Source organism: Diabrotica undecimpunctata, chromosome 1 (genome assembly GCF_040954645.1).
Source record: "Diabrotica undecimpunctata isolate CICGRU chromosome 1, icDiaUnde3, whole genome shotgun sequence".
In the NCBI taxonomy this organism is placed as follows: domain Eukaryota; kingdom Metazoa; phylum Arthropoda; class Insecta; order Coleoptera; family Chrysomelidae; genus Diabrotica; species Diabrotica undecimpunctata.
This window is the reverse complement of record NC_092803.1, coordinates 126,704,926-126,717,167: the sequence shown is the minus strand read 5'-3', so window position 1 is coordinate 126,717,167 and position 12,242 is coordinate 126,704,926. Positions and strand designations below refer to the sequence as shown.

The following is a 12,242-nucleotide window of genomic DNA, read 5'->3' as shown; positions in this document are numbered from 1 at the left end:
AATAAAGTTTTGTCAACAGTAATAAAAAGATAAACTTGTCGGTTTAAACGCTTCCAATATATCGTAAAAAGATGTTTATACAATTTGTAAGTATACAATACGGTTTTAAATAGAGAAGCAAAAAAACTGAATCAATATGTTACAGAAAACAAAATAATAAATAAAAATAAAAAAAGACCCTTCACAAAGGGTACCTTTATACAGCACAACACAAAGATCAATGAATAATTATTTACCATACTAAAATAACAATTATAACAATTTAAACTATTCAATATTTGTGATTATTTACACAAACATTCGTTCTTACCAAGTCAAACTGTTCTCTGCTTTTGCACTGATCACTTAACTAAGTCGAAGATCTGCAACCTCTTCAGTCTTCTTACTACCGCTGCGTTTGATATTCAGCAATCTTTCCTCATGGTTTTAACAGTCCTTCAAGTTTCGGTGAACGTGGCTGTTAAACGTCCGGAGGACCATCGAGGATGTCACTTAAAACTTTGTTCTATAAACGTTGTATCTTTAACGTTTTTTTCTTGCAACGACTGGTGCAGGTACGACCAAGATTTGAGTCATATATGACCATACTGTTCCAAGTATTTGTTTGTAGATGGACGGCTTATTGGAAGCATCTAATTAAATCGTTTGTAATCAACTCAAGTTCTTCTGGAATCTTCTTAGCTCCAGCCATAGGACTACGAAATCGTATATCAACATGCATAATCAGATAGGTACCTTGTAATTTATGTACACTGATTATGATCTCATTCAATGTAATTCTTCATTTTTTCGTCTATTCAATAATCTGGACTAGTGAAGATTGTAAATTCGTGGAGCTTATTCATAGTTAGTCCCCACCGTCAGAATAGTTGTATTCTGAAATACAGCTTGGTATTTTCATTTTCGAGATTAGGAATATCATTAATGTACAGAAGTACAGAATTGGACCGATCACACTTCATTGGAATATTCCGGCCTTGATTCTGAGTAAATAATCTCCTATTTTATTCTTAAAGTATCTGAGTTTGCTAAGATTCGAATACTTGTGAGTACAAGTATGCATTGGGCATGCACGAACAGGAAACACGTGACAATTGATAAAATGGAAACATAAAAAAATCAACGTGAGCGGTAGAACTATCTATAATCAACTTTAATTAAAATGGTTTTACTGGACCATATTTATTTCCCATCTATCGGTTTTGAAGTTTAAAGTAAATTGTATTATTGAAAAATGTCTAATCTTACAGCACTTTCAACTAGTTATGGTAGATTGTGGTTTTTTTGTACACAATATCTTTTTTGTAAAAAATAGAATTATACTCTAACAACCGATAAAAACGATTCTCTCTCCTAATAAAATGTTTTGTTAGTAAAATTAATATTCAAATATGCAATTTTTCAAATGTATCTATGTGCTGCCATTAAAAGTAATGAAGATTCTGTAATACAAGAGCAAAATTTAATTTCAAAAGAACTGTTATGCGTTTCCGGTTTAGATTCTGTGAGAAAAGATATCGAGAAAAATAAAAAATTTCAATTGCGGTTCAGAAACTTTAGTCGAAAGTAACTGTGCAACCTCTTGTGTTTTCAGGATCTATTTTAAAACAGATTAAGTTGTCAGAATGTTACGTTTCAATTTCTTTAATTTTTAAAGTTTTTACGAACTTTTCTTTGATAATTCGTTGATATGTTTTCTGACGTGTTTTTCTGATGTCTTTGAGAGAAATGTTAATGTACTGTTTAGTTTATTTAATGTATAGTTTATTTAATCTTGAGTTCCTTCAAGAGTTCCAGTTTCATTTTGTTTTGCAGTTTAGCTGTATTCGGTGTTTCTTATTTCTCTTTTAACAAACTGTTGTCTAATTATTATCTATCGTTTATCTATCTGTCTTTGATCTGTTATTTTTCTATCATCTAGGTATATCCTTACCCACACCCAATGAAGCTTCCAAACTGAGCAACGTGTCCTTCGTTGTCTTAGAATAATAACAATAATACCAAGAAGTCTCTAAGAAAAACAGACTAAGCGTAACATGTACAAAGTGTTGGTCAATTGAGAAAGTACCAGAATACACCAAATGGTTGTACTTAATCTGATAAACAAGCAGCCAAGCTATCCCAAACATTTATCCCAATTATTTTCGATAAATAACTGAAAACATTTAATATATGACGGTTGCTATTTTTGGTTTTAGACCATGCAGATGTTCTCCTAAAATGATTAATCAAGTTGCACCATACGTAGTTAATAATTCAACATTTAATAAACTCTGATGACATTATTCAGAAAAGATGCCACATATTCAAGTCACAAACCCAATTTTTGCGCAATCCATAAAATGATTTATAAAATAGAAGTTCTTTTTTGTAAAACTGTGACAATCCATCTAAAAAAATCAAATCCAACATACCTGGTGAAGAACAAGACGCATCGACGTTGTCGTCTTTACTCTCTCCTTCAGCGACTTCGGGTTCTTTCTCCTGTGTTTCGGCACTGGGTACGTCGCTGACCGGTTCCGATGAGCTTTCCTCACCTCCGACGGTCTCAGCTCGCTCGGAGACGTCCTCCACTGGTGGTATATCCTGAACGCTTTCAGTTTCAGAATCAGAAGCGGGATCTTGGCGGTCCAGAGATTTGCCTTGGCGTTTGTTGTAGGATTCTGTTGCGTCGGTGAAATGTTTAAACCACCTGGAAATAAAAAACAGATTAGATCACAAAGAATATAATATTTGATGTAGTAGGTGAAAACTCCTCGTTAGAAAAGGTGAAATAGAGAACTTGTTGTAGGTGTAGATAAACATACATTTCAATTAAATATATGTAGTTTGTCAGTTAGTGAGAGATCGGTGCAAACAAATTTGTAATATAACTACAGTCGAAAGTAGCGAAATACAAGCTAAGAAAATATCATAAGAAATCGTTTTTTCCATTGCATAAAAGTGAAAAGATAGAATGTAATAACGAGAAAGAAAATATAATAAAAATGCAGTTGTAAAATATGTGTAGCGTTGGAAAATGTGTGTTGTTTATTATATATTACGTCACTAATAAAGTAATAAATAAAATAATAAAAATCTTCATAGTCACAATAAAACATTAAATTTGTTTATTTTTTCTTTTTTACGAATATTGTATTATTATTTTGTAGCTATATAATTTAAACAAGTAAATATTTTATTTTATTACAAACTATATTGCCTCTATCAAAATAAGAAGAATTGACAGTTTACATGACAAACTGAAAAGAAGAGGCGGCCATTTTGGCAGACAGGCCTTTGTGGCGTCGGTGGGCATGGCTTCGTTCCCATTGGGGACGGGAGCATGTGGCGTGTCACATCTAAAGACACATCAAAGGGTGTTGCTTTTTTACACGCGTGGCGTCACATCTATCACAACTGGCACCGACTAGCGGATAATAGTTAAACTATGACATTATCAGTTGCAACTCAACTAACTGATTCTGAACCATGCTCGGCCGATAATGCAGATCCAACTCTAATCAACATGTCTGTTTGTATGTCCCAAGTGCCCCATACTCTACTATGGGTAACATAACGGTCATAATACACTGTCATAATTCAACTTTTATTCGCTAGTCGTTACTAAATTATTTAGTTGTCAATTCTTCTCCTTTTCCGTCTGTCAAATCCTCATTCTTTTACGCAACCGTCAGCTGTCACATCTTCTTTTCGTTTGTAATTTCTTCTGTCATTTCACATTAATAAAGTACTGATTCCGAGTTCCTATGAGGTCATGTTGTAAAGCAGAGGGGATACCAAATATGTTGAGACAGAAAAAATAAACATGGCATTGTCAAAAGGAAACTACATCATATATCCGTTGTTATTGGTCAGAGTATGGGGCACTTTGGCCAGTGTGTTGTCACAGGCGCCAATGTCGGTAACCATTGGATCTGCGTTACCGGTCGACCCACATCTTAGTACGGTTCAGAACCATATTTAGGGTTGAAACTTTGTCAAAAATATCCGTAGGGGCCAAACTGTTTATCGTAGGATATTGTAAGAGCTCTCAATGAAAAGGAGTAAAAACTGGGGTTGAATATACTGTACGAGGTGTGTTTTGCTGCGTGCCAATAAGCCGGGAATGATGTATCTGTCAAATGGTGTAACGTAGAGAGTCCGTGTGAGGTGTCGTAAGGTAGGTTTGAACAAATAGAATATGATGGCATCCAAAAAAATATATTAGTGTTTGGTTATATGCGAATGCTTATGCCGACATTAATTAATGTGTGTAGGGTAATATGATTATCTCATGTGAGTCTACCTAATAGGAAACCACTTCAAAACGGTGTGAGATTATTTTGTCCTAAGAATCATAAGACATTTTACACACAGCAGATTGACTGGAAAATTTGGTGATTGTCAATATATTACACCATACTACACAATGAAGTGAATATGATAGTAACTATAAAAATCTTGATAGTTTAGTTTCACATTAAATTTTTTTAAGATATAGTCCACTGTGAATAATATTTGTACACTTTGTATCAATTTATTACTTTACACAATGTCACCCAAGCTCGTGTATCAACTGGTATAAAAAAGAAATCAAAATCGACGGTAAAATACATAACCTTCAATTTATCGACAATATTGCTAATAATAAAACAAAGTGGAAGTAATGATGAACTTGTAAAGGTAACTCAAGAAGGGTTAGGAGAAATAGACAAAAAAGAACTAAAGAAAATTAGTTTCAGTTTCGAGAATTTAATCTAAATTATTATTAATGAGTGAGCAAACACGTTTAAATGACGATTCAAGTTGAAAATCAGGATTTAAAGTCACAAATAAGTAAAACGATTAGGTACTTACTGCAAGGCTATCAGTAATAATCGTATTTTATATATTATAGTTATTACCCATAAAAACCCTAAAGAAATTAACCTTTCGAATGTTCGATTACAAATTCTTTTAGATAAACTAGGCATCGCCGCTTTAAAAACTCCCATAATGATTGCACTGCCCTACGTTCCGTGTACTGTAAAGTAAAGGTGAGACAACTGATCAGTTGCTATCACAGACACTTCGTCTAAGGACTACCAACCCCAGTAGAGCCTTACGTTGCCATGTGATTAATTCCTTTTGTAACTTAAACATCATAGTTTTTTATTATCAAAGATGTAACTCAAAGTTAATCAAAATACATTTAAAGGGTTTTGACCCACATATTTAGTGGTTTCAAACATATACATCCAGATTCCAGCCCTGAATGGAATAGTTATTCCGAAAACGTTCTGTGATGTAGCCAATAGGGTTTTTATTGTTATACGTTTTATAAAGGAATTTTTAAAATAAAATATTTAATTTATTGATGATCTTAAAAATACTGAAATTTTTGCAATCAATCAGAATTAACATTGTTCAAAATTAATTTTATTTATTTTCACGATTGTATTTGATAGGAAAACTCTTCGTCTTTCATTTAAGCGTTGTAGAATTCTTTTAGTTTTATCATTTTCTCTCTTAAGGCGTTTCAAATAATTGTCAATTTTCAACAAATTGGAGATAAACAAATTGAAATATTAAAAAAAATTGAAAAATTAAAAACTATAGTTTTTAACAATGTATTAATATGTTTATTAATATTATTATTATCCAGATTTAACCATATGGCTCACACTCCCTCTAAGGGGAAAATTCACTCATCCCAGATACCTACGGTATCAAAAGGATTGAGCTGTGGTGGGACTCTTTCCGTGTTATCGAGTCCTAGATGACTTGGTATGCTGGAGTATCTCCTAAACATTTTCTTACACATCTGGACGTCGCGAGGAATAAACATTTCTGCATGGCCTTATAAAGATGTTCATTTAGACCCAGCTGTTTTATGTGCGCTAGGAGGTTTTTGGGAATAACACCAGTAGTAGATAGAATAATAGGTACTGTCTGGGTACTTTACATTCTCCATTGTCTCCTGATTTGTATTTCTAGATCTCTATATTTATCGATCTTTTTGTTGTGTTTAACAAGCAAATTATTGTTGTTAGGTATCGCCACATGAATAAGTGTTGTTTGCTTGATAAGTTTATTAGCTAGTACGAGATCCGGTCTATTATGTGCCACTGGTTGGTCTGTGAGCACAGCGCGGTCCCAGTATAGGTTGTAGTTGTCATTTTTAAGTATTCTATCAGAGACGTATTGATAGTAAGGAAGATGGTCGGTTTCGAGCAGTCCCAGTTTGTCAGCTAGTTCTTGGTGGATATAATCTTTCCTACTGAGTCATGGCGTTCTTTATTATCAATACCGAAAAACGCCTGGCAGTCCCCGTTAAGATTTTAGATGGTTTCTATATATCTATAATAATATATTATTATTAATAATTTATTGTAAAATTTTGACCTCCTTTTAATGTTTACTAATAAATGCAACAAAAAACTTTTACCGAAGCTTATTTTAAAAGTTTTTCAGTAAACTAGCCGATTCTTTTTTCAGTTTTTTATAATGATATATAAAAAAATTTGAATGAACTTTTGTTATTCTACCCATATAGACCCTAAAACAATTTTTAGATAGTAGTTCAGTGACTGTCAAAAAAACACTTTTTGCTTATTTTCCTGGGCTAATGTGTACTATTTTTCACTCATCTTTAATGTTAGTTCTATTACATCTTCCACAAATAAGTGAATAACTTATTGGCTTTACGGACTTCACATTTTTATATATAAAACAAATGCGATTTAGTAAAATAAAGTAAGCAAAATAGTTCTAGTTTATGGGTATGGTCGAAACTGAAAAAATAATCAAAAGCAACCTCCCGTGAAAAAACTCTATTAAAAGTTGTTGATGTTTTGCATCAACGTTTTCAGAAAACTCATTATTTAACCTCAAAGTAGCCAAATACGTGCACTTAATTAATTAGACGATCTAAGTGGAATCATTAATATAAAATTATTTACGTAAAACCCACAAAAAGTTTATTTTTGCTGTAACCAAAGGTAAATTTTAACTACAGAGTGTTATTTTATCAAAAATGAATAAGTGGGATCTAAATAAGTTCTATATATTTATTAAATAGAGGAGACCTATTTGAAATTAATGTGGGAGTGAGACAGAGAGACGCACTCTCAACAATGTTCAACCTAGTTCTCGAAACTAGCATCCGAAAAGCCAATGTAAATGGCCATATAAACACTAAGTCAACACCAATTACTGCAAATGCAGATGATGTAGTTGTGATTAGCAATAACAAGTAAAGCCTTCAGGAAGTCTTATGGGACATCAATCATGAATCACAAAAAACAAGACTTAAATTCAATTAAACGAAATCCAAATATATGAAAATAAAAAAAAATAAAGCTTTAAACATAAGATATCCTCACGTACGTGGGTACACAAATCAATCAAGAAAATTTCATAGTAACGATAAAAATGCACGTATCGCTAGTGGAAATCTTGCCATATTATGCCAATAAAAGATTGGTGGCATCAAAATTATTAGATGGAGAAACCAAAATCATCATTTACAAAAGCCTAATTAAACTCATAACAACCTAAGGCGTAGGTTATGACAAAACAAGAAGAGAAGAAAAACATGATTGAAACCAAGATATTGAGAAAAGTATATGAACCTACAATGATGGGGCATGGGGAATAAAAAATGAGAGATTAGTGAATTAAATGAAGGACAGAGGTTGAAATGATTAGGATATGTCCAGAGATTAGAAGGCACAAAAGCAACTAGAAAAATGATACAATGCAACCTAACAGGAAAGCGAAAGTGTGGACGATGTGAAGGATGACTTAAGAACGATGAGTGTAAGAAAATGGATGAGGACATAAGAAAGATCTGCATAGAAGGAAATAACCAGACGGTTATTTATTATATTATATTTAGGGTTCTACATAAGAAGAATTAACTGCAGAAGACCTTTTGTTGATAAACATGGATGTGCGGCAGGGGATTCTGTCTAGTAAGCTTTTAATAGGACTCTTCACATGTGAGTAAATGGACAAATTTACTTTGACAAGACAAGTTGTCACCTTGGTTGCTAAAATCTGATGTACGGCAAAGACAGACGAGCCCTCTCTTCCAATTTCTGAAAGAAAAATACTTCGAAAAATCTATGGACGCAGGATAGCTGCAAGCAGTGAAGACATACGGCTAAAAGCAGGGGAGACTGGAGGCGAATTGTGCTAAAGATCAAAATGAACTATTCTTTATAATTTAAAAAGTGAACATTTCATGATATACGGAACCAATTAAAATATAGAGTATTTAAATGTAGGACAATATATGCCTAACGTTTTGTCAATCTTTGAATTTGAAAATTTATGAAATACCCAGATTTGATTGCGATTTCAATTTTCACTTGCCTATCATCAGACCATTCTGTGTCCATTTTCCCACCATAATTATAGCTTAAAAAAAAGGTCTACTCTCGATGGTATTAAATAAAAACAATTTATGAATCATTGATTTTGTCCTTTACTGTCATTAATCATATACATGCATCATACATCTTCCAATAAAGTTTTCTAGGTATGCGTATGGCGGCCTATTCCTTGGAAAGCACAATTGCAGATATGGTGTCGCATGTCTAATAATAGGCAAGAATTTTCAAATCACGATAATATGCTAGATTCTCGCACATACATATAAACTACAGAAAACGTTTAGCGAAGATCGATATGTTAAGGATTTGGTGGAGAAGTAAGATTTCTTCTTTCCTTCTATGATAAAAGTTTTTAGGATATTTGTTATACCAAATATTTCGTGGTGTAAAAACTGTTAGGTCCTAACAACGGCGAATCGTCCTACATCAGGACAATGCAAGTGCTTACACTGCCCAAAAGACAATAGAGTTTTTGGAGCTTCTTAACATCGAATGGTTAAACCATACACCTTATGGCCCCGACCTAAGTCCCATCGACTTCATCACAAAGATCAAGAATTAAATGCGTGGGCACCGATTCCAGTCGCCAGAAGAAGCCATCGATGCCTTTTAAACAGCGATTTTGTAGGTCAACTGAAGCATCTGAACTGGAATAACTGTTTAACCAATTGGTTTGAATGTATGCAAAAGTGTATCAATCTTGGTGGGGCATATTTTGAAAAGCAAAGAAGTACTGTAAGTCTATATATTTTTGTCTTTATGGTTATATGGAAAACTAAAAAGACAACCTCTGTGAGAATTTTTTCCTCTTTCCTAAGACTTTAATAGAAGAACAACATAAGAAACACTTCTAGAAGATTTCAAATAGACTTTATCATTGTAAGTACTATTTCTGTGATCTAATAAAAACAACTGTTTTTTAAAGAATGAAAACTAATCAAATTCTGTTTCATATTTTTGATTACCTTGATATTAGACTGCCTCTTCTCTTTTCGTAGACGATGGAAGCAACGTTAAGCGTCAAACTACCTCTTCTTTCCACGCGCTTACCGTTTCCGTTAACATATTTTTCGACAGATGGCGGTTTCTGCGAAAACCGAAACGAGGCAGACCCCGATCTGGGTCGCATGAACGACATATTCAATGTACTTTCAATCACTTTACACGATCAATATGTTAAAATAAGTAAACATAAAACTGTACACCACTGTCAACACTTACAAATTCTGCAAATTTACATTATGTAGTTACGTCAGTTGAATTCTGCAATACGCTTATTACAATATGTTTGGGTTGGAAACCTCAGTTTAATTATATAAGTAAAAACGCAGAGATAATTTAAATTTTGAACGAAAAGACTGATTTGCTTTTATTTTTAATAACCGTTGCTATGATTCCGTAACGACTAAGTAATGTCACTATTATTGTTGAAGAAGGAAACTAAGTTTGTTTCTTCAATCTTGGTATGTAAGCAAATAGGCTTTAAAATACACAAAATAAGAGACGAGAATAAAAAAATTTTGCATTCTTCTTTTCCATCAAATACAAAAAACTAAATTCGTTTTTAACTTGTTCAGATTCTCACAAAATTGTATAGTGGCCAACAAAAATATTGTATTTACTTACACATTGTAAGGGTTACACATATAGGCTAACACAGGCTCAGTATCAAAATTTCGGCGACTTGAGTCGACATCTTAAATTTTAAAGGTTGAAACAATACAACTGACATACCCAGAGATATTATCACTGCAAAATACCAAACTAAACAGCTCAAATCACAAGACTTACATAATTATAATGAAGACGAACTAATGGTTCTAATATACTCGTAACTAATAGCCCTCGTAAATACAATATTTAAAACGGAATTACTAACAATCGATTTTTTTTGGTCAAAAGTGCCTGAACAAAGCTTCTGCTAAAGTAGGAGCTAGGACTCCTTTTATCGATCCAAAAGGGCATCTCAAGAAGACGCATCGAAGAAAATTTCCGAAAATATGAAAAAGTACAGTCTACATGGAAATTGTACAAAGCAAAATATAAGCGGAAAGTTTTAACTCTCTCCACAAGGAAACTAAGTTCCTGTAGTTGGCTGTATACCATATAATAAAAAATTTTTCCAATAAAATCCTTTATAAAAAGGTATATAAAAAAAAAATATTTTTTTATATACCTTTTTATAAAGGATTTTATTGGAAAAATTATTTAATTCTGTTTAAAAATTAGTAATAATTTCGAAAAAATACTCTTGTCTCAATCAGTGGACGGACACTGCTCAATCAAATATCATCTCTGTAAAATGGGCCACGTACAGAGCAACATGCAGATTCTGCGAAATTGTAGAGGAAACAGCTGAACATATTGTCTGTAACTGAAGGCAGATTAATTACCACCAGAAATATGTGGGAAAGGTATTTCTACAACCTAATCAGATAACAACTGTAGCTTTGAAACGGATAATAGGCTTTGAGAAGTCTACATTTTTGTACTAAAACATGGATGTAGGAAACAATCTACAATCACCGCGGAGTCTTATCAATCGGTATTTGTGCAAAGTTCTCCAGTCTATTTACAATGAAAGTTAATTTAACATGTCGATCTAAACGACTAGAAAACTCCAGATTGCGTGGGACGGGTCACTCTTAGAACACAGCCCTACACCAAAATATTTGGGCGTAATCCTGTATCAAGTCCTTACATACAAGAAACACTATCAACACAAAAGAAAAAGTCGCTATCAGAAACAACATAATACGGAAACTAACAAATACTTCTTAGGGGGAGGCGCGCAACCGCAGAGACTAAAAACTAGTGCTATGGTTTGTTATTCCGCAGCAGAATATGCTTGCCCGGTATGGTACAGAACATGCCACGCCGGTCGATTTCTAAATGGAACTTGGGGCATAACTTACGGTACTGTTTGGCCATCCGGCATAGCACCGCCCAACATTAGACGTGAAGTAGCAGTTCAGAAGAAAAAAAAAGCAGCATTAAATCCAGGAAAAGTTTCCTGCATATCACCGAAGATCTGACTGAGCTAGTCCTAGAGACCAGACTGAGCTTATGGAGAGCTCAAAGTGACAACAGTTATGAATGGATGATGTCCTTTGAGAATCTCCCATCTGGATACAAAGAAGAATGAGCGACATAGAAAGCGCTAAATAAACTTTGAGCTGTGGTGACAGCGCCAGCAGTCCAGATCCAAAGTTAACCGAATAAAATTGGGGCTCCCAAGGAGTCGGCCTATGCGACTGTGGAGAAGAGTAAACTAGCTTTATGTATAGCCACATTCTCAATGGATGACAATTTTTGGCTAAAAATGTCCTATTTTTACTTTGTTTTGCCCTAATTTTATATTTACACCTTTTATCTCTTTTTTATGTATTGTTGTTATTGACATAATGTATATATGTCTACTTTAAAATGTTTATAGACCTTGCTAGAGAACTAATAAATGTAAAGGAGACACTAAATGAAGAGATAGAGAAATGAAAATTACTCTGGTATGGACGAAGGATGGACGAAAGACAGTTGGGAACTTGGAAATGAAAATCAAATAGAAGTAGGAAAAGAGGACGTCATAGATTACAGTGGAACGGACAAATACAAACAGCAATGAAAAAAAATAGCGATTAAGATGTGGTAAACGTTAAGATTTGGTAAGTAAAATGTTTCTAACGCGAATAAATAAAATAATGTCTGATTATACCCACAGAAAAGTGATGTTCAATTAACAGTTTAGTAACTTGTTTTGGAAAATGAAAAAAAATATATTTAATTTAAAGAGATTAATAACACGATTGGAAAACTTTTCGGAATATGCTGTGTTTATCCAATAGAGACGTTGGATATCAGACCTTATCAAGATTTGAGCTGGAA

General features: G+C 33.4%; 1 protein-coding gene across 8 annotated transcripts in view; it reads right to left on the bottom strand.

The window, feature by feature from the left end:
• RhoGEF2 (Rho guanine nucleotide exchange factor 2) overlaps positions 1 to 12,242 on the bottom strand; it is a 498,291-nt gene that overhangs the window by 22,883 nt on the left and 463,166 nt on the right. For all 8 annotated transcript variants that reach the window (XM_072519486.1, XM_072519503.1, XM_072519501.1 and 5 more), the window contains one exon: positions 2,415 to 2,692. In XM_072519486.1, the coding sequence (XP_072375587.1) occupies positions 2,415 to 2,692 (278 nt within the window). The remainder of the gene's footprint in view (positions 1 to 2,414; positions 2,693 to 12,242) is intronic.